We start from the raw sequence: 24,373 nt of genomic DNA, 5'->3' as shown, positions 1-24,373 counted from the left end.
TATTACGGAACCCAAGTAAACAAAGTTGTCAGCAACCTCAAATTTATATTCTTCAATTTTTAAATGGGTGTTAGGGTGTTATTGAAGCGTGTTTCAGTACAGGCTTTGTTCTCGTTTATTCTCAGTCTCATCCTGAAAACAGTTAGCCTCCAACCCATAATTAAGAAAATGAGTTTTTTTTTTTTTTCGTTTGTAGTGTTATACTTTAACTATGACCTAATGTTGTTTGTAAAAACTGGCCGTCAGAAAGATTGATTCAAAAGATTTGAATCATAGAAGTTGCCTTCATTTAAATGTATCTAGCTTCTGAATGCTAATATCTGTTGAGTTCATGTTTGCGAAAAAATATACAAGGTGTTTATAAAGTCCCGGACCCATTTTGATGTTTAATAACTCATAAAATAATAAAGATTAAAATTAATAACATAAATGGTTAGATAGACTCAAAAAGTTTCATGACCCTTGTCAATGAACTTCCATGTGTGCCCCCTTCGTCGCACGGAGAATATCAAGTCGATAGTCAATTTCACGCCAGGTGACGGCAAGCATGTCGGCATCCACAAAGGCTATTGCGGTTGTAATTCTGACTTTTAGGTAATCAATGTTTGACACGATCCTCCTGTAAACATTGTCCTTTATAAATCCCCGAAGACAAAAGTCCAGCGGCGTTATATCAGGTAATCTGGGCGGCCAAGGAATTGGACCTCCTCGCCCAATCCATCTTCCTGGAAAATGGTCATTCAAAGAACTACGAACGATGATACCCCAATGAGGTGGTATACCATCTTGTTGCAAAAAGACATGTGGCTGAACCTCTTCTAGTTGTGGAAATACGAAGTTTTCCAACATGTTTAAGTATACGACAGATGAGACCGTCTTTTCTGTAAAAAAGAAAGGCTCAATGACTCGGTCATGCATTAGTCCACCCCACACATTAACTTTGGGGAATCCCTTTGTGTCTCACGGTATTCATGGGGGTTTTCAGATCCCCATATGCGCATGTTATGACGATTAACAATGCCAGAAACATGAAAGGATGCTTCGTTGGAGAACATTACGCGCTTCAGAAAATCAGCAGCATCTTCTATCCTTCCTACCATATCTGTTGCAAACGCCATCCTCCTAGGCCTATCGTCCGGTTCCAAACCTTGAACAATTTGAACTTTGTATGCATGCAGTCTTAATTGTTTCTTAATAACCTTGTACACGGTCAAAATTGGCATATCCAATTCTCTTGCCGCTGATCTCACAGATCTTCTAGGATAGTCTAAAAATGTCTGTCTGACACGCTCAACGTCAAAATCACTTGTGCAGGGACGTCCGGAACTGTCTTATCTGCGATACCTCCAGTTTCTAGAAAATTCTTTTTCCACCCCAAGATACTGCTTTTGGATGGAGGATCTTTTTGGTAAATTCTTCTGCAATTTCTCTGTGCTTGCACGATCGATTTCGTTTCTATGAACCACCATAAAATCTATGCTTTCTCTTGTGGTGTATGCATTCTCCTTAATATCCGCTTGAATAAAACATCACACAGAAAAGTACTACATAGAACAAACACATCAAAAGTAAACAAAACATTCCAATAGTTGCCAAAAACAAAAGAGAGAAAAATGCAATTAATAAGTAGACAATATTTAGAAAAGTTCAGATATTTAGACTGGAAAATGAAATTATCTGAAATTAACCACACGCGCAGACGATATTTACAAAAGTAAAGATATTCAAACCTGAAAAGGAAAATATATGAGTTATTCCATCAATAAATGCCATAAGTTTGTTTATATCTTCATTATTTTATGAGTTATTAAACATCAAAATTGGTCCGGGAATTTATAAACACCCTGTATATTTAAATTTTATACAACAATACGAGTTGCTTTTGGCAATTAGCTGGTCTGTCTATTTCATTTTTGATTCATTTATTTATTTATTTATTTGGACAAAAATTAGCCAATCTTATGAAAAATTAGCCTGATTTTAAAGATAAACATAATAAGATATCAATTAACGCAAGTCCTATCTTATTTATAAATTTAAACACATTAAATAAACTCTTTTCAACAAATATTTTCTGTTTTAATTTCAAATAGGAAGAAATAAATGAGACATGATAGAAATTCTAATTAGAAACTTACTTTTTTCCCCAAGCCACATGACCCAGTTGAACTCCAAAAAAGTAAAGTGAGACAAAGCCGAGTAGTGAACAAATGCCTTCTTTGTTGGCTTCTAACAAATTCCGTCGTTCAGGTGATGAGACAAAATCAGACAATCCCAGTTTTGTGAGAAGAAACTGATGAATGATCACAATGATAACAGCTAACAGCCCAGCATTGACTTTAAATATCGCTAGAATGCTTGAACACATTACCTGTGAAATTCATAAGAAAAAAAATTAACATTTAAAGCAAATAATTAATTTAGAGTTATTTGCTAGAAACCGTTATAGTAAAGACTACAGTAGACCTCATTTCTCAGGGGACCATTCATTACAAAAAAAAAACTTTTAAATATCAAATAATGACTAGAATATGTATAAAAATTTTCAAAAAGATAAAAAGAAAGAATTAAGTACTTGTTGAAAAGATATTTACTATGCAAAAGTAGGATCCCTTTGGCAGACTTTTTTGAGCTATCTGAGACAAAATTCGCTAGCACTAATATCTTTCTGCAAGATACTTTCAATAATAACAAATATATATGTTACAAATTTAAAATAACAAAAGCGCTGTGTTTACAAAAAAGAACTATACATAAATAAATTTCTTTTAATTGAACATGTAATAATTTTTTATTCTAATATGGGTGATATTCTCTAATTTTGTTGGTGTAGGGGTGCACACATTATTTCCTTCTTCTTATTTTGTAAATAATCATCACAATAAAGGAAAGAACTAAAAATCATGAGATCTGTTGTAGAAATTGCCGAAAAAGAAATGATCGACGACGAAATCACGTGATTCCTCAAATGCGTGTTTTGTTTCAAGATTAGGTTGTTGTAATAAATAATATCGTATAAAAAATATCGGATTTAAAAACTATGGCAATAACTGCCAAAAATTCAATAGATTATTGCTTTAAAAAGTAAATACTCAAATGTAACGATTCAAATTTCCATATAGTTCGAAATATATTGGGATATTTAAAAGCCACCTGAAAATCAATATCAATAACTGCTGAAAATGCATGATTAAAATAGTATATGTAAATTTCCGTAGAAAAGGAAAATACTAGTATTTTTTTATTTTTTTTACCTTTCAAAAGAAAAAATTTTCTGCAAGAACTCTCTGTTCTGTACAATGTCGCCGTGTAGCTGCGATCCTGCCACGGGGAGAAGGATAAATAAATATATTTATTTAAATACTTGGAAATTTTGGCTCTCTTTCATCCCAGTGCAAAGAATAAATTTTCAACATTTGCTACAGCGTCCTGAAAATTCGTGTGAATACTCATTGTTTTAAATACTTTGCAACTTCCCACAAATGTTTGTTATAATTTGTTGAATTAAGTTCGGCCTTCATCGATATCACTTTGTACTTCCTCAGCTTCTGTCATTTCTGACAACTTCAACATTTCTTATTTGAGAATTTTTACCCAAACTGTAACAAATCCACGTTTTCTTTATCCTTATTATCAGGAGTTACTGTTTTTCTTCACAAAACAAATTCAATATTTTTTTCAAATGTTGGTAAAATTTCTGAATGATAGATACGATAATCTGGTAGTTTCAAAAATGATCTACAATTATCAACATTAAAAGAATAGAATTTGTAAAGGGACAGTTAAAATAATACAATGTAAGTGGGAAAGTGAAAGATGTGAGAACGATGGATTATGATTCTACTGTATTAAAGAATGAATCATATTTTACGTACAGTGTGTAAATTTTTTTTTAAAAAATGAACTGAATAATTTATTATGTAATAATTTGATTAATGCACAAACTTTTACGGTTCAAGTGGTAGATCTTGAATATTTAAAATAACTAGTGCAGACTATATTTTAAGTTGTAATATCAGATGCAAAATTGTACTTTTCTTTGAATAGTAAATATACCTTTTCTTTTTTGGCGGATTCAAATTTCTGACACTCAAAAGATGGAATGTACAGAAAATAGGGTCCCAATAGTTTAGTAAGGAGTCAATTTGATCCCTTTAATTTAACTTTTTTGAATATTTCACCAAATCTTCAAAACTGTTTAAGAATTTTGCACACAGTAATCAAACTTGTTTATCCTGAAATAATTTCACTGAAAAAATAGGCTTTTATCATTTTCTTTTTATAAGGATCAGAAAAATGTTTAAATTGTAAGGTATACAAATGCTACTTTACTTGAAATATGTAATTTTGAACAACTAGAATCCAAAATCAATCAAATAATTCTGGAAAAATAACATTTAAAAATGAAGTTTTATTGTTATGAAATTGTTTTCTCTGAAACAATTAAAAAAAATTTATTCAAATTCTGGATTTTACTATTTAAAATTAACCAGTGAAAGAAAAAAAATAAGATCATTATTAAATTAAATAATAAATAGCTAAGTGAAAATTATAATGTTTAGTAATTAATTCTATTTTTAATTCATTATAAATTCAATATAAGAATGTTTCTATCAGTTAAATATAACAGAATAGTTGAATTTATTATATTTCATATTGAAACAGACACTAATTTTTCTAAAAAAAAACAATATCTAAAATAATTTAGAAAGTTATTCACACATTTTTTTTCAAAATAACAATTTCTTAAAAAATGTCTTTTTCATTATTTTTAATAGAATTAATAAATATAATAATTTACACAAACTTTTTGATTAAAATTATATTGACTGTCATAAATATATTTATTATTAACAACAACCAAATAATAACAAAAGATTATTTATACATACTATTACCATTTACCACAATGTTAGACTCTTTGTAATTTGAAAAAAGATTATTATTAACAACAACCAAATAATAACAAAAGATTATTTATACATACTATTACCATTTACCACAATGTTAGACTCTTTGTAATTTGAACAAAGATTATTATAAACATTAAGTAATTGAACTGATCCGTACAAAATTTCCACCCAACATTATGTTAAAATTTCTTTACCACAGTAGACTCTCTGAAATTTGCATAGCTTAGGCTTTGAGAACTTTAGAATTTGGCAGATTTTACATCGATTATTTGTTTACATTTTCCCTGCTTATTTTTAAACTTATATTCATATGTATATAGAAGGTTAATGGAAAGAAAAACCAATTTTATTTAAGTAAAATTGATGATAATTATACTTAATAATTTTTAATCCTTTTCCCAGTTTTTATTCAAATTTAAATAATATCAGATTTTTAATAATATCAATTAGCTTGTGCAATATAATTATAGATGTCATCATTAAAATGATTATAATTTGGCTGTTGCTGCTGCTGTTAATTTACGTCGCACTAGAGCTGCACAATGGGCTATTGGCGACGGTCTGGGAAACATCCCGGAGGATGATCCGAAGACATGCCATCACAATTTTGATCCTCTGCGGAGGGGATGGCACCCCCGCTTCGGTAGCCTGACGACCTGCGCGCGAAGTCGAGCACTTTACGGTAGCACAGTTTAACGAGGACCAATACCGCACACCCTCGGTCCCTACGCAAACTGATCCAAGTGGTCACCCACCCGCACACTGACCGTAGCCAGTGATGCTTGACTTCGGTGATCTGCTGGGAACCGTGTCTTAACGATCAGTCCACTGCGGGAAATCAAACTTTAACTAATACAGGGGTCTGCCTAGGTTTTTTAAGAGGAATTATTTTGTGAAAATTTAGGCATAATTTGTGAAATTATATCAAAATAATCAATACAAAAATATGGTAAAGTAAGAAAATATTTTTAAAAAAATAAAAATAATTTAAAAACTAAAAATACTAATCACTAAAAATAAAGAAAATTTATGATGCTAATTTCTATACATTTTTCTCCATATATTAAAAAATAATTTTGATATTGTAAAACTTTGGGCTTTTGAAATTGTATTCAAATTTAAAAATTCATAAAAATCATTTTTCACAGTTAAATTTCAATTTAATAAAAACATGCATTTAACAGTACTAGCACTAAAAGTTATTTTCATTATAAGAACATTTTTGACTAGATCATACAGAAAAAAGTTTCCCAGAGAAAAAAAAACATGTTTCACAAAAGATAAAGGTCGGTTAAAATAAATTTACAATAGCATTTAAGAAAATGTTCGAATGTTAAGAATAATGTTTAAACTTTGATTTCCTGTAAAATTCATAGAGAGAGAAAGCCTTGTTCATTCATTTTTTTTAAAAAAAAAACTCAGCAAAGAAAAGCTTGCTTTGATATGGCATAAATGACCGGTTAGGCTTATCACATTGCACTAGCTGACCAAACACCTGCTACTTTTTCGTAGACAGTTCGCAGAAAAGCTCCTCTTTTCCATAGATTGCAAGGAAAACTTGCCTTTTTAAAAGTATTTGGTAAAACTATCGCTTTTCCTAAAGTTGAATTTGTGAAGGTACCGCTAAACGGTTTTAAATTTACTCTGGAAGACCACAATTACTGTAATAGTAAGTAGTTTAACAGCGTAAAATCAGTGAGGATTTTAGAGGTTGGTAAGTTTGCGGGTTAGAAATTTTAGAGATCTATAATTCAAATAGTTTCTTTCTGTAGATTTATTTTCAGTTACTTTGAAGTCTGCCCCAGAGTAAATCTGATAAATTCCCCACTTTTTTAATAAGTGTACACTAAGAAAGATTTCTTTTTGTGAAAACTCGGATATACCTTGCGAAAAGGGTATCTTTTATGTTGAAGATTTGTGCTACTTTTACGAGACAAAATCGTGTGTAATAAAATGTGTATGTGAGCTGATGCAACGTTTGTTAGTTGGTGAATCCTTTCTGTTTCTGGCAGTGATATGAAATAAATAAATGAATTTGCCAATGAATTGAACTTACTCGACTCTGTGTGTGTGTGTTTTTTTTCCATAATTGTTTTATCAATCGCCACAGATCGTTATGTCTTCGACATGTAGGGTGAGTAGCCATGTTTTACTTAATAGTTAGTACAGATAATATTCATACTTACAAGAATGCTATTTCCTTATATTTTTTACATGCATCACTCCTTATCATTATATTAATTGCTCTTGTTTATTAACTTATTTCTAAATTTTGACCCAATGGACCTATTGGGTTATTCGGTGTTCAACAATGCTGGACCACCACTATTCGGCCTATACTTAACGCAATTTAACGTATAATTATTTAACCTTACTCTATTCATTTAAATTGTAATTTGTTTTAATTCCTTATGCATTCTTGTGGGTTTGACTTGCCACATACACGATTTTTATGGTTTTCCTTAGATCTCATGTACTTAAATTGTGAATCAATTGTCTCTCTTGTACGAGTATCAGGCATTAATTTTTATTAGTCATTTAAGATTAACCTTATTTTTAATCTTAACATTTATTAATTGTTTCAATTTCATAACTTGATTATTTTCAATTTTTAATTCCTTTAATCTTTAACAAACTTCCATTAATTAAACTTTTACACTTTTCCTTTTTCTTCGCTTCCCAGTAAGTTAATTCAAAGAAGTTTCTCCAGTTTTTACTTACTTTCATGATGGTTGCAATACTAATTTTTATTTACACAAACTTAAAAATTATCTTAAGCATGTGTAACATTTAGTTAATTTTAACTGCTGATACACAGATTTATCAAAACATTTTATGTTTTGGTGAGTAAAATGTGCATCTGTCACCAAAAACATTGTACACAAAAGATATTATTTGAATTCTTATAAAATATTATTATAACATTTTAAATGTATTTGGAAAAGAAAGAAAATTCTTAATTCAAACTAAACTCCTCAAAAACTTTCAAATGAAGTAACTCAACTCACCTTTGTAAAAGCGAGGGTGAAAAAGAAATTCCAATGAATTCCATATTCTTGGACAACTTTATGATAGCCAACAGACGTTGTTAATGCAAGTCTCAAGAAACCCAAAATGAGGAGAGGGAAAGATGTCTTAAAACACTTTTTCATACTGCAATAACATGATTTATTTTATTTTGATTACTTTTTATATAAAATATAAAACATTTCTTATTATGTATACAATCAAATTAATTCAATACATAATTATAGGATTGAAGAATATAATGGGGTGATTACTACAACTATCTGTTACACCCACACTACAATCAATATAATGTTTTCTCCAGATGTCATTGCCATTAGCCCATTCATGCTGCTTTAGTGTGATACTAACAATAATATCATAAACTTTTTGGTTAGATTTTACACATTTTTAACAAATCTTCTTTCAAAAATTTACCCATAAAATTTCTACAAAATAATTACAAATAATAGTAAAAAATCAAGACTCTCTCATAATAAGTTTCCAATTTACTTTTCAATGTTCAGAGTATTATCATACATTAGTTTTATTTTAGAATTATTTTGTAAATATTTTAACAAATCTTCTTTCAAAAATTTACCCATAAAATTTCTACAGAATAATTAGAATTAAAGGTAAAAAATCGAGAATCTCATAATAAGTTTGCCTCACATGTTTTCCATTTTACTATTTAGAGAATTATTCAGAGTATCATCAAATATTCGTTTAATTTTAGAGTTATTTTGCAACTATTTAAACTGCATTTCATATCATTCAGGGTTGGATTATTTGAATATTACAAGAAGCCGCGTGGAAGCATTTCCTTTGGCTTTACTGCGCAAATCTTCTTAAATTTTAATAGATTTTTGCATGATTTTTTTAAATAGTGATTTACATATTTGTTACCAATTTAAAAGATCACAAGCACTTTGTGCTTATAAAAAAAAAAAGGTTTGCACTTATAGAATAAAGCTGAATATATATATATATATATATATTCTAAATTGTAAAAGTAATTTTTTTCCTCAACATATAAAATAAATATTGTTAGATCTCAAAAATATACGCCTACGCGTTTTACCCTTATCGAGCCCCCCACTCCACTTTGCATCTCTGTCAGAGAGGCAAGCATTCGTTCAATCAAGAACTTCGAACAAGGAAGTTCACTTGTCAGCTCTCTCATGAGCTATCTTTCATTGTTTACTGCTATTGCAGCAGTCATAATAATTTTCAATTTTCTTCGTGTATATAGTTCATTATGTTATTAAGTTTGTTTAATAAATGTTAAATAAAAACACTACAGTCTGCTTTCTGTTACATACAATGCACATAAATTTGGTCGCACACAGCCGGAGCTGTTACCATTAAAAATGGCTTCAAAGGATAAAATTACTATCCTAAATCGCAAAAGAGGCTCATTTAAGTCTCAATTAACAAAAATTGACCAATTTCTAGTTCCTGAAACGGTCTTGGATAATGTGAAGTGCCAAACAAAATTGGAAGCTTTGCAAAAAATCAAATGCAAACTTGAAGAGTTAAAATATGATTACTTCGAAATCGTTGAAGATGATGATGTGGATACGATTGAAACTTCATTTTCGGAATTGGAAGAAGAAATAGAAAGACTAGAGGTAAGTCTCAAAACAATTTTGACCTCTAGTAAACAAACTATTTCAACTGAAAATAGTGTGCATAATTCAGAACTCTTGTCAAAAACAGAATGTGTCAACATTAAATTGCCAGAAATTCCATTACCTAAATTTGCTGGGCAATATCAGGAATGGCATAACTTTAAATCGCAATTTGAGAATGTAATTCATTCAAATTACAAATTATCAGATGCTCAAAAACTGTTTTATTTGAAGTCTACGTTAATTGGTCCAGCAGCAGACATAGTGACTTCAGATGATTCATATGATTCATTATATAAAGCATTGTCTGAGAGATTTGAGAACAAAAGATTAATTGTTAACAGTCATTTTAATGAAATATTATCTTTAGAAATACCTTTTCAAGAATCCGCAAAAGGGTTAAGAAATTTTGTTGATTGTATTCAAAAACATGTTAGAGCTTTAAAAACAATTGGTTTAGAGTTAAATGATTTTTCTGAAGCATTGTTAATTAATTTAATTTTGAAAAGGCTAGATAAAGAAACTAAAAAACAGTTCGAACTTTCATTGGTATCAACTGATTTACCGGCGTGGAAAGAATTCATTGAATTTTTAGAAAAAAGATGTTTAATGCTAGAGAATATTCAGGCTAATATAATAACAAAACCAAAACATTCATTTGAAAAGAATCAAAAGGGAAAAGCACTTTTTGTAAAAAATGATCATAAATATGTTTGCGTCTTATGTAAAAAAAACCATCCCATTTTCAGATGTGAGTCATTCTTAAGTTTAGACGAAGTTGCTCGATTTCATGTCGTAAAACAGAATAATTGCTGCATCAATTGCCTAAGCCCCCATCATAAGTTAGCTCAATGCCCATCAACACGTGCTTGTACCATCTGTAATGTGAAACACAACGCCCTCTTACACCGAAAGATTGATAAGAAACACGCTCTTCAGGAGCCTCCTTTGAAGTCGGAAAACTCAAAAACCCATAAATTCGTAGATTCCCAAACACAGTCAGATTTATCTTTTTCTCTTATCGCTGGGAAGGAAATAATTCCGAAACAAAGTGTTTTACTCTCCACATGTGTTTTATACATAAAAAATGCATCTGGTAACAGATTAATAGCGCGCGGTATAATTGACACGGGAAGTCAGCAATCGTTTATTTCGACTGAATTAGCTAATAGATTAAATATAAAAAAGGTTAAAAATCATATATCTATTTCGGGAATAAATGGATGTATTACGCAACTACATTCAAAGATATGTACAGATATTTCGAATAAAGATGAGTCCTATTCGAGGACTGTTGATCTTTTAATCACTCCCAAGATTACAGATTGGATCCCGTCGCATAACATAAATGTTGAAAGGTTGAATATTCCTTCGGAATTAATTTTAGCTGATCCAAAATTTTGGGAATCAAATAAAATAGATATTTTATTATCTGCTCAGTTTCTTTTTGAAATTTTGTTACCAGGTAAATATAGCACAGGTAGCTTAATTTTCCAAAATTCAAAACTAGGATATTTAACCAGTGGGGTTATTGAAGGAAATGTTAGTAAACAATATTGTGGTTTAATAGCTCAAATTGATCCAATTGAAGACTTAATTGAAAGATTTTGGGAAATCGAAGATATTAAAGATACAAATTGTTCTTTAAGTGAGGAATCGGTTTATTGCGAAGAGCATTTTAAATTAACGCATAAACGGGATTCTACTGGTAGATTTATAATTGAGATGCCAATGAAAGAGGAACCACCTAATTTAGGGGAATCAAAACATATCGCAGAGAAAAGGTTAAATAGTTTAAATAGAAGATTAGAGAAAAACCCTCATATGAAGGAACTTTATTCTAATTTTATTAATGAATATGAGAATTTGAATCATATGGAAAGAGTTAATGAGGATAAATTACCCTCTCATAACTATTATTTACCTCACCATTGTGTTCTCAAATCAGAATCTAAAAGCACTCCTCTTAGAGTTGTTTTTAATGCATCGTCTCTTTCCTCAAATGGAAATTCACTTAATGATGTATTAATGAAAGGAGATATTGTTGAAGATATTTTTGATCTAATACTCAGATTTAGAACGCATAAGTTTGCCTTTACTTTCGATGTCCAAAAAATGTTCAGGCAAATACTCATAACTCCTTCACAAAGGGACTATTTGCGTATTTTGTGGACAGATAATATAACCAATCAGCTTGTAACTTTCAAATTAAAGACTGTTACCTACGGAACTGCTTGTGCCCCATTTCTTGCAATAAGAACTCTTCAGCAACTTGCAACCGATGAAGCGACGAATCACCCATTAGCATCTGAAGTAGTTTTACGAGATATGTATATGGATGATTGTATCTCGGGTTCCAAAGACATAGAATCAGCACAAATACTTCAACAACAGTTGAAAAGTATATTCGCTAATTGTGGAATGAGTCTTCATAAATGGACATCTAGTTCCCCAGAACTGTTGAATGATCTATCTAGTTCACTGAAAGAACATTCTTTTTCCATTTTTGAGCATGCAACTGCCAAAACTCTTGGAATGAACTGGTTAAATTTCGATGATCTTTTTGTTTACAAAATTGAATGTAACCAGGACACTACTTATACCAAAAGAACCATACTTTCGTTAATTGCCAAGTTGTATGACCCACTTGGTCTTCTGGGTCCAGTTATTAGCAAGTTTAAAATCTTCATGCAATCATTATGGTTACAAAAACTTAATTGGGAAGATACTTTGCCCCAAGCACTAACAAAGAACTGGTGTGCTTTTTTTTCGTCTTTAAAGGACATTGAACAAATAAAAATTCCCCGTTGGATTTTAGTAGATAACCCAACAAAGGTTATTTTACACTGTTTCTCAGATGCTTCTGAGGCTGCTTATGGCGCAGTTATATACATTAAATGCATACTTCCAAACAATTCAGCTAGTGTAAGATTGGTCACTAGCAAGTCTCGAGTGTCGCCACTAAAAACCATTTCCATACCTCGCTTGGAATTATGTGGCTGCCTTCTGGCTGTTCAACTCAAGACAAGAGTCGAACAATCTTTGAACATTATCCTTGATGAAATAATCATGCATACCGATTCATCGATTTCTTTGGCCTGGATTCGGACACCACCGCATCAGCTAAAGACTTTTATCGCCAACAGAGTTGGAAAGATTCAACAATTAAGCAAAAACTGTAATTGGCAACATGTTTCATCGAAGTGCAACCCGGCAGATTTAATTTCCAGAGGAATGCTTCCAAATGAGCTCGTTGCTAACAAACTTTGGTGGCAGGGACCTACCTTTCTGCAAGAACCTGCTTCCTTGGCATCAAACCACTTAGATGATCCTTCATCAAATACAGACTTTTTGTGTGAACTAAAAGACACTAATACTCAGAACTTAATTGCTGTCAAATCTGACTTTATAGATAATTTTTTGAAATCAACTAATGATTATAGAAAATTAATCCGTGTATTTAGTTTCGTCCTTAGGTTCATAGGAAACTGCAGAAAACAAAAGAAATCAGGTGAGTTAACCGCAGAAGAATTGAATGGAAGCGAATTAAAGTTGATTTCCTTAATTCAAAAGGAAAGCCTAAATCAAGATTATGATAGGTTGAGCAACTCTCAACAGGTAAAAAATTCCTATTTAAAATTTTTATCTCCATTTATTGATGAAAATCAGGAGGTTATTCGTGTTGGAGGTCGACTGAGGAATTCAGAATTATCTTATGATAAAAAATTTCCTTTGATTTTACCTAAAAATCATAACATCACTAAATTAATTCTGTTAGATATACATGAAAGAAACTGTCATGTAGGAGCTCAAACACTTTTGCATTTAACAAGACAAAAATATTGGCCTATTGGAGGTAGAAATTTAGCTAGAAGTATTGTTCATAATTGTGTAATTTGTGCAAAATTTAATCCTCAATTCTCAGTGCAAAAAATGGGAGATTTACCCGCGGAAAGATGCATTCAATCTTTCCCATTTAATATTACAGGAGTTGATTTCTGTGGCCCCTTTCAAATTAAAAACAAATTTCAAAGAAAAGGTCCATTGCAAAAAATTTACATTGCAATTTTCATTTGTTTTGTAACTCGCGCAGTACACTTTGAAATAGTTACAGATTTGACATCAGATTCTTTCATAGCTGCTTTAAAACGATTCATGTCTCGAAGAGGTAAAGTCTCAACTCTTTTTACAGACAATGGCCGTAATTTTGTAGGTGCGAATAATGAACTCAAACGCTTATTTAAACTAGTAAGCAAACCAGACAATATTTTGGTGAAATATCTCAGTTCTGAAGCCATTCGTTGGAATTTCATTCCCCCCAGATCTCCACATTTCGGAGGCCTTTGGGAAGCTGGAGTGAAATCATTTAAATTTCATCTTTTACGAGCAGTAGGATGTTTAAAATTAAATTTTGAGGAATTTTTAACAGTAACAAATCAAATTGAAGGAATCTTAAATTCCAGACCAATGGTACCTCTCTCTTCTGATGCAAATGAAGAACAAGCATTAACTCCAGGTCATTTTTTAATCGGAAGACCGATTTTGGCCATGGTAGAACCTAATTTGACCGATTTGTCAGATAACTCCATAAAACGTTGGCAACGTGTAACTAAAATTGTCCAATATGTCTGGCAAAGGTGGCATAGAGACTACCTAAACCATTTGCAACAGAAGAATAAATGGTTTTTCCAAAAACAGAATATTTCTGTTGGGGATATAGTATTAGTTAAGGAAGATAATCTTCCAATTAATAATTGGTTATTAGGAAAAATTGAGAAATTGTTTTTTGGAAAGGACAATAACGTCAGAGTTTGTCTTGTGAAAACAAAAAATGGCATATATAAAAGATCAATTAACAAATTGGCTGTATTACCAGTTTCAACTAATTAAGCATTGGTTATTCTGAAACTATTATTTTATTGTGTTTTTTTCTTTTATTATTATTATTCTAGTAAGCCATTACACTTGTGAAATTTTAAATAATTTATGTCCATATATATAGCTTTTGTCATGCATATATTTGATTAGTTGTGAAACTTATAATTTTTACTATGTATGTTAATTTTTAGTTATTGAATAGTTTGTGCAATGTCTTGACAATCTGACAGACCTTGCACGGTGGGGCAGAATATGTTAGATCTCAAAAATATACGCCTACGCGTTTTACCCTTATCGAGCCCCCCACTCCACTTTGCATCTCTGTCAGAGAGGCAAGCATTCGTTCAATCAAGAACTTCGAACAAGGAAGTTCACTTGTCAGCTCTCTCATGAGCTATCTTTCATTGTTTACTGCTATTGCAGCAGTCATAATAATTTTCAATTTTCTTCGTGTATATAGTTCATTATGTTATTAAGTTTGTTTAATAAATGTTAAATAAAAACACTACAGTCCGCTTTCTGTTACATACAATGCACAAATATATATTGTAATATTATGGGTGACATTTTCACATTTTGAAGGGAAGAAACTATTTAATTCTTCCCTTCTTTCACATTTTGCAAATCATAATCATGTTAATTTTAAAAAGAGAGAGAGAGATTTTAAGAGTCATGAAATTTTCAATATTAATAACTAAACGATGACAGACAATGAGATTTTAATAAGCCATGTTAAAATTAGAAGCAATAATTGCTGAAAAAAATGATTAAAACACCATATTGCAAATTGATTTATGTAAGAACTATCACAAGCCCCAAGTTATTTGAAATTTTAATATCATTAGATCATGTAAAAACTGTTAAACCGATTCTTTTTCAACCAAATAAAAAAATGAGATACAAATGTACCACATTGCTTGAATAACTATTCTTAAACAAATCTAAATTTATATCAAAATCTCCCCTCAGTCGTACATTGAAATGTAAAACATTAAGTTCTTTAAGATATGAAGAAAAAAATTACAATTTCTAGATCGAATAATCTTATTAATGTTCATGATTTTGGAAATACTTTTCATATTATCAACTTCAAATTCTAGTCTAACAGTCTCTGTAAATCAAAGTTTGCATTTTTTTAAAAAAATCGTCATTGAGCGTGAGCAAGTGGTTAAGTAGGGATTGTATGGAAACTATAGCACAGTATGTTCTCCACATTGAGATTAATTGGTTTAATTGGTTTCAATTAAGATTGAGATTAATTGGTTTCAAATTAATTGGTCAAGTTTAAATTGATTGGGTATTTACATTAATAGTTGACATAAGACTCATATAAAAAAATCTTTAAACTGCATTTATTATGCTCTTTAAGTCCTAATTTTAAATGATAAATTTAACAACTTATATGAAGGTCATTTTATGTAATTCTTGAATATTTTTTATGCAAACAATAAATAAATATTTTTAAAAATAGAAAATGTTCAGAAATTTTTTTTTTTAAACATGAAATACAGCAAAACCTCGCTACAACACTGTTATGGGGACCCAATAAATAGAGTGCTGCAGAGGAATGTATTATTATATCGATGGCCTACATACTTTGGGAACACAATAAAAAATTTTTTTAATTTTAATGTTATATATGTATTTACTCTAAATCTATTTATATATTACATAAAAATTTAATTTAAAGAGTGGTAATTAAGGTTAAATATGAAATCAGATAGGAATGTTACATCTGTGATTTCATAAGAGACAAGGGAGGCAATTCTAAGAATGGAAGGTCTTGGGGTGGTTTACGTACATCAAGGATGGTGTATTGAAATCTGAATACAAATATCAGCAAAACATTTCAATGCTTACAATCATAGACGAGATGTTGGAGCAGATGAAAGCTAACACAGTGGAAGCAAATGATGCCTACAACTGTGGCTACAGATTGGGAATCTCAAAAAGTGTCCTTTTGCAATTATGAAAGGCGTCTAAGGAGCATATTTTCTACATTTAATTTGATTATTTTATGTGACAATATTTGTATCATTTTAATAATCCAAAAATGTACTTAGTTTCATTTCTTCAATCAATCTCTATAGTCAATTATTCCGAAAAATGTAACTGTTACTTTTCAATTGTCAAGCGGTGAATTTATTTTTGATGAGCAATTAAGCGAGTAAATAATTTATCTTAAAGAGGTAATGTTCACAATTTCAGAAAAAATTTTAAAAATAGAAAAATTCTAGCACAATTATAGATTTCTTTCATGTAATGATGATGAAATTTTTATTAAAAACAAATCAAACCTATTTTCCTTGAGCTGCTTTCCATGAGCTGAACAGAGACCGTGAAGCAAAACAAAAGATCCAACACCAGCATCCATGACTGACCACCCAAACATTTCAGTCTTTGCAAACTTTGAAGGGAAAATTCGGAAATCGACAGCCAAAATACAGATTGAAGTGGCCAACAGTAAATGACCTCGATAGTCTCCAATATAAGATTTGTTGACAACTTTTTCTTTTGGCCAATCTCTGAAATGAAGGTTTTAATACTGTATAGTCCATTAATTTGTAGTAATTGTTATTGAAAATCAAACAAAAATTAGAAATGAAATTTAAAAATTGTGAGACTTTTATTGGATTTTAGTAAGCTATTCAATTACAGCATCTCTTAAATTTGTGGGGAAAGTGAGTGGTTATCGTCATCTGTGGTACCTCACCATAGATTTGAATTATATTTCTGTAGTGATAAATACACTCACCCACCAGAATTATATCTGTGATAGAATTCGATGAATGGATACCACAATGCTGTTTTTGTGAGAAGCTGTATTAAGATCACCGTACTTATTTTAGTGCTGATTGTGAGGACTGTATTAAGTTCACGGTCGTGCACGAGCCCGTGTTGACTTTTAGCAGCCAAGTGTACATGCTGTGTGTGATTGAGACTGAGAAGCAAAAGCGTGAGGAGGACAATGTCGCAGTCACAACTATCAAGTCAACTGTTCAATGTGGACCATCCATCGAAGTAGGCGTGTTCAAATCATGGTGGGAGTTTCTGCCTAGGAAGGCATGTTCACATCCTGTCTGGGTGACCAATGTGAGAGGAGTCACATCGACTATGTTAACATTCATCAATGAAAAGGTATGCCACCATAGAACGACTTAACATGTTTTATAAACTGGTGAATTGGAATTATATTTTTGTGGTGGTAGATGCACTACAAATACGCAAACAAGTATCTCGCTACAGTTAGAAATTCTTTTTATTTTTCAATTTTAATTCCTGTTCCTGCAAAATAGTATTTTCAAAGTATGGTTACTGTTAATTTCTCTGCTTATTTTTGCTAACTATTAGTCAGTGCTTGCAATGAAGAATTCTAAAATAGTAAAATTAATATATTATAAATTTTAAACTAAAATTTTTAATTAAAATAGTTAAGGATAACAGGTTAAGAATTCGATATTGCCGAAAATAAATCAACACTTTCAAGAATCTACCTATACTTAAAATTTCACTTAATGTAATTTAGTTTATTTGCATAATTTCAGCAAATACCATTAAGTTGTTTTTGTTTCACTAAAGCTAAATAATAATAAAAAATAATCTTAAACAAAATGAAAAGAAATTCTAGTGTCCATTCTTTATTATTTATTAAATAATTAAAAAATAGAAAGTAATGTTTAGATGTTTTCTCGATAATTTTATTCTTTGAGTAAATAGGAACTTTACAATGGCGATAAGTTGTTTTTATATGTATTTATAAATTTTAATTCCTGTTTCTGTAGTGTAGAACTAAATAAATGTATATGGTAGATTTCTAATACTGTTATAACATAGATTAATGCAAATAAAATAAAGTAAATAAAATCTACTGGAATATATTTTTTATCTACTGGAATTTAAAGTTAATAAATATTAAAGTAGTCAGCGGCTGCATGTTGTTTTAAAACTTTTCCCAATTTTACGAAGATTTTTGGGAAATTCTACAAAATTTCCAGAATTAATAAATTTTCTGATAACTCCTGGTTTCCCTTATCACTGGATACCCTATTTTTTTCACTCTATTCTAAAATATTTATACGTGAATCAAATTGAAGATTGAATTTTACATTGAGAAGTCTAATAGGTTAACAAGTAGTTATTTTAATTCAATTTTATATTGTAAAAAAAATCATATACAACTGCTTATTAAGACAGAAGTTAAACTATTCAATAGTTATCATAAAGTCTCTCTCTCTTTGCAGAGCAAAATATACAGCATGCACAACTTACTTTATCTTCAGATTTATTTCTCTGAATGTAAACTTGTGGAAGGCAAACCAAAATGCAAAAGCAAGCAATATGATGTAAATAATAAACAGTAATAGAAGATGATCACTGAATGAAGTAAGAATAAGTAACAGAACCACATTAAGAATTACAACTTCAAGATATACAAAGATCCTAAAAATAAAATATATATATAAATTAAGAAAGTAGAACATACAAAGTAAAATGCATTTTGTTGAAGCGACACAATTATTTTCACTCATGAATAAAAGGAAGAAAAAAAGTTTCTTTAGAGCTTTGGAAATAATTATTAGAATAAAAGAAAATTTTCATACGTGAAAAGCAAAGTCTAAAAAAATGAAGGAAATATTTTGAAATTAAGATTAAAAATTACACTTTAATTTATTAAAAAGGACAATTAACTATTAACAAAACCCGGCTAAGCTAGTACAATGTGTTAAATGTGTACAGGTTAAAATTACTTAGACAAGCAATGGGGAAAAAAAACTAGCAGCTGAAATCTATTAGAAAAAAAAAAGAGATTTTATAAAAATAACTATTATTAATCCACATGTTACAAGTGTGATTTTTTGCTTGAAATCATTTGCTTATAATACTCAAGTTATTTTGAATAACATAAAATTTAATTATTAAAATTAATACCCTTTAAAACCATTCAGACAATTGGCTTTGCAACACAAAAACCACTTGTCAATATCAGACTGGTTGAAATTACAATCTTGACTAAGGCGGAACTAAAATATGAAAATTGGTATAAAATATGAATTTATTACAATTTTTGCCGAAAAGGCATTATCTGACCACCCCTATTTTACATCATCAATTTAAAAATACCTGTGGCACAATTGTGGCAACATGACAGCATTGTCGCAAAGTTCTTGTAGGAAGATTTTTCCTTTAGGAAGTAAAAAATTATGGTTTTTCCTTTCTGCAAAAATTTTTGAAAGATTTCATCTTTTCCTTAGATTTATATTCAAAAGATGCCTTTCTCCTGCATCGGAGTGGAAAAAAATGCTTGTGATTTTTCTATTTTCATTTGAGAACAATGAAAACTAAAGAATAATTAGGTAAAAAAATTTCGTTTTCTTTTCTGCAGAAATTTCCGGTGTATATGCAGTTATTACTATTGATTTTCACATACTTTTTAAAATCCTATATTTTTAACATATTATTTATTACAACAACTGAATCTTGAAATGAAAACACTCATTCAGTAACCCCTTTTTGAAGAGTTCGATTTGCGTGCATTCGCCTTTGATCTTTTTTTTTTCGGTAGTTACTGTTACAGATCTCAGTGCGATTCTTTTTCAGTGCGATTTTATACAAAATGCGAAAAAGGAAATAATTAGTGTGTTTTACCCCTACAAAATGCGAGAATATTGGCCATAATATTAGAATAGAAAAATTATGTATTTAGTTTAAAAAATTGTTTTATTTCATCCAATTTATTTATTTATTTGCTTTTTTTGTTGTTGACGCTTTTGTTACTTTAAATAAGTAACTTTCATATTTATTATTATTAAAAGTATCTTGCAGAAAGATATTATTATTAGAGAGGTTTGTTGCATAAAGCCAGAAAAAATTCTGCCACAGGGTTAAAAATATTCTACCTTTGCTTCTAACTAAGAGTAGCAAAATAATATTAAGGATTACAATCAAGTCTTTACAGATATTTTATATTATTTGTTTAACTCACTTATCTGAATAAAAAATACTTGAAATTATGAGCATCAACAATGAAGAAGCAGGAACAAAGAAGGTCACCAGAAACACTTCTATGGGAGATGTTCCAACATTCCCTTCTAATGAAATCATTATCATCACCTAACTGAAGAAGTACATTTCATTATTAAGTTATGTAACAATTTTTAGAAAAATATTGTGAAAAATAAAAGGTTAATTTTTGAACAAGAAACAGAATGAAGAAAAGTTTTTGTTTCATTAAAAAAGTTTATTAATGTTGTATTATTTATCCTTATGCAATAACAATTTATCAGTATTAAAAGCAGATTTATTCATATTTAAGGTATTCATTTTTTGTTGTTCAATGAATTGTGGAGCTTTTATAAGTTAATAGGTTAAAGCAAATTGTATAAGAAATATCAAATATTTATTGAGATATGTAATTATTAGTCAGTTTAGGACAGACTGTAAAACCCCAAAACAAGTTTAGGAGGTCCAAAACTACAACCCTGGAAAAAACATGTTTTCGAAATAAAGAAAATTGCTATTAAAGTTAGGACTTATAAAAAAAAGTACTTTAATAAATACAGTACAAACTTTATATGACAGCACATTATCTATTCCCAAGTCACTTTTCAAATGCTAATAAAAGATAACAATTGACTAGCCTTCCACTATTATGAACACATTTTTTTACCTATTAAATTAAACAATATCATATGAAACAGATATTTTTATTACGTTTCCTTCTTACGATTTCAACTCTTTATTTTTATGCGAGATCACAAGTTAAGTTATTTTCTTCATAAGCCTTTCCCATCTTCAATATTTATTATTAACATCAACACTCAATGATAGCAAAAGAATTACACTTCATTTCATTTAATTCTTGGAAAAACTTGTCAAAATCAGGAAACTTAGCGACTTTAGAATTTTTTTTTCACCATAGACATTTCTGCCTGTCGTGAAATGCAGAACTATATATATTTCAATCTACAATCTATAGGTGAATGTAGTTTTAAACTATTTTAACTTGAAAATAAATTTTTATTTTCTATTTTTTGCTTGATTGTTTTATTTTGCAATTATTTATTTTATTTCTCATACTTTCTTATTAAGTTCTTTTTTTTTTTAGTGCTCCTCGCAATATTGTATTGATAAAAGAAAAATTTTCTAATTTAAAATTTATAATTTAAATCAAAACAAAGCCTATCAAGAGGTGTTTTTTTTTTTCCTTTATAAACTTTGGCATTTTATTTCTCTCACTCAAGTTTTCTTTATTTTTTCTTGACAATTCTTTAAGAATGCTTGTTGAAGCGTAAATGTGAAACCTCATGTTTTTTAAAATTTTGCAAGTTAAAAAACCCTTTGACACCTAAGCGATGATTGTTGATACGCTCAGGTACTGTTATGAATTATATACTCATGGCACTAGAATCAGATACTTGTGATTTTTTTTTTAACTGCTTCTACAACAAAAGCATGGAAAACGGTGAAATAAAAATTGGCTTATCAAAAAGTTTAAAGATTTTATAATTAATTTTTAACCACGCTTTTAATCTTCAACAGCGTCGTAAGGTTATTTTGCTTAAAAACTTATTAAGAAAGGTTATTTTCCTTAACAAAGGAGTCTGAATTTTAAGCACTCGTTTTTGAAAACAAGTAAATATTTCAAAGAAATATAAACAAAATATAAATATTATTGAATAAAATAAATTGTTTTAAGTTAGTTTTTTGCTCATCTTACCTAACGTAACTCTTTCTAGACTTAAAAAGCCAAATAAATGTGAAAAATTCTTTTTATCGAGCATTTCAGTTATTTTTTACAACCTTGTTGTGTTTATGACCATTTTTATTTCATATTAGTAGTGCGAATTAATCTTAACAGTTTACTGGAGGATATCAAAAACCAATTGAGAGTCTACAACTTCTTTGATCATTTGTTTACATTTATCTAAATCCTTTACATTTCCGACTACCAATTTCTTCTAAAAAGCAAACATCAAAATTAAGAAAATATGAGTCTCTATTGATACATTTGTATTGTTGGCAAGACTCAGCAGCCGCCGTTAGTAATCGAGCACTTGCAGTCTGAAAAGAAGACAACCAATGGACAGTGTTTTCTATACTAGAAAGCGCTGCAGGCTCTTTATCGCCTATACTTCCGGGTTACTGTTTCTGGTGTATTTTGAAGCCATTTGGCTCAGGACGTAATCGTTGTTTTTTAAGTTGTTTCCTGAAAATGTTGTATTTGTTTATTTTTAACTTGTGTTTACAATAAATTCTAAGTTCAAATATCACATGCAATAACTAAAGATGTCGTTATATGATAAGAAAATAGTGAAAAGACAGTTCGCTTATATTATATTATTAATGTTAAAATTATAAAGGGTATATAATTTTAACATTAATTGCAAAATAGTAGAGTTAGGTAGAAGTAAAATGTGGTTATATCAATAATAAATATGTAAACCTAACATTTGAAAAAAGAATCGTTATAAAACACTTCTTACCTTTTGAATAATGTATGCCAACTTTCAAATTTAAAGCTGAATTATAATTTATAAACTTAATCTTGTTGCTCGAACAATATGCTAACACTAACGCAAGATGGTGAAAGCAGCTTGCAACAAGATCAAACAGTGACAAACCAATGGAAAGAGGCCAAATCAGGACTGCCAAAAAAGCGAGATTTTCAAAATCTAGCAACCAAGTCACCTTTTTTAACAACATATCTGAACTGAATAAACTGAATATTTGAAGTGAAAATAACTGAAATAAATTTTCACTTCAAATTCACCAAAATTACTTAATAACATAAATATGTTATGAAATATGGCAGTTTTGCGCTCAGAAATTATCTAATTCATTTCTTTAAACTTTCTAACCGGAACTTGAGCAGGTATGGAGCTCGAGATTGTTATTGTTTACATTTATATTGAAAGCACCATTCATACCCAGTGTGTGAGTGGGTGACCATTTGGGTGTCTGCGTAGGGACCGAGGGTGTGCGGTATTGGTCCTCGTTAAACTGTTCTATCGTTAAGTGCTCGACTTCGAGTGCAGGTCCTCTGGCTACCGAAGCGGGGGTGCCATCCCTCTGCAGAGGATCAAAATTGCAATGGCATGTCTTCGGATCATCCTCAGGGATGTTTCCCAAACCATCGCCAATAACCCATTATGCAGCTCTAGTGCGACGGAAATGAACTACAACAACAACAATCCCTACAACGATTGTGACCTATGACGTCTGCACCAGCTAATCTTTATCAATAATATGGAGCATTAAAGTTGAGTTAAGTTTGTCAGTTAATTTAATTAAGAACCGAAAAACACATCGAATTTGTTGAAATATAATTTTTTCTAGTCTACTTTTTTTTTACTTAACTTAGATTTATTATTTATGTATTTTATTGTAATCGATATATATTTTTGTGTCATGTAATAATAAGTTTGTTTATGTTCTACATGGCTACGTGCTGTGTTTGTGTAAATATATAGTGGTAGAAACAATTGCCTCGTTTGAGAACCAATTAGGATCGAGATACCCTTTACTGCGTCACTTGCTGGTATCCTCAGGGCCGGATTAATCATTAAACAAATTAAACATGTGTGTAGGACGCCTAAGGTAAATGGGCCACCACACTGCAATAATGAATAAAAGTCTTTTTCTAGAAATACATTTTTTTACACGTTATACAATTATTCGATTATAAATTCTAACACGCGTTCATGGTTTAAACTGAAATGATTCTGATCTTTAACTATTTTAGATTCAGTATATTAAATGAATATTTTTGATTGATTGTAATGAATAAAATAATATTGTAAATTAAAATTTTAAACACGCTTTTCAAGTGAGTGAGGAGAAAAAGAATAATTCGATTATGAAACACTGAAACAAAAAGCGTTGAACGCCTTTTCTAAAGACGGAGATAAAGAGTTACCATCGTTACAAGCACAAAATTGAGTTAAT

The 24,373-nt window shown here is 30.1% G+C and overlaps 1 protein-coding gene across 2 annotated transcripts in view; it reads right to left on the bottom strand.

The window, feature by feature from the left end:
- The window catches only part of LOC107436481 (phosphatidylinositol-glycan biosynthesis class W protein), a 34,501-nt gene extending 11,569 nt beyond the window's left edge, over positions 1 to 22,932 (bottom strand). Inside the window, exons 1-6 of one of the 2 annotated variants that reach the window (XM_043054668.3) lie at positions 22,912 to 22,932; positions 20,412 to 20,543; positions 18,698 to 18,868; positions 16,726 to 16,953; positions 7,922 to 8,066; positions 2,139 to 2,371 (exon numbers count right to left, since the gene is read on the bottom strand). In XM_043054668.3, the coding sequence (XP_042910602.2) occupies positions 2,139 to 2,371; positions 7,922 to 8,066; positions 16,726 to 16,953; positions 18,698 to 18,868; positions 20,412 to 20,536 (902 nt within the window). In that variant the 5' untranslated portion in view covers positions 20,537 to 20,543; positions 22,912 to 22,932. Of the gene's footprint in view, positions 1 to 2,138; positions 2,372 to 7,921; positions 8,067 to 16,725; positions 16,954 to 18,697; positions 18,869 to 20,411; positions 20,544 to 22,145; positions 22,379 to 22,911 lie in introns of those variants that run through there. The other variant, XM_016048218.4, reaches the window with a different exon arrangement.
- Between the last annotated feature and the right edge of the window lie 1,441 nt (positions 22,933 to 24,373).

Source organism: Parasteatoda tepidariorum, chromosome 3 (assembly GCF_982258835.1).
Source record: "Parasteatoda tepidariorum strain Cologne lab strain chromosome 3, Ptep-v5.0, whole genome shotgun sequence".
Lineage (NCBI taxonomy): Eukaryota > Metazoa > Arthropoda > Arachnida > Araneae > Theridiidae > Parasteatoda > Parasteatoda tepidariorum.
Note: the sequence above shows the minus strand (reverse complement) of the source record. Positions and strands in the feature narration are given on the sequence as shown.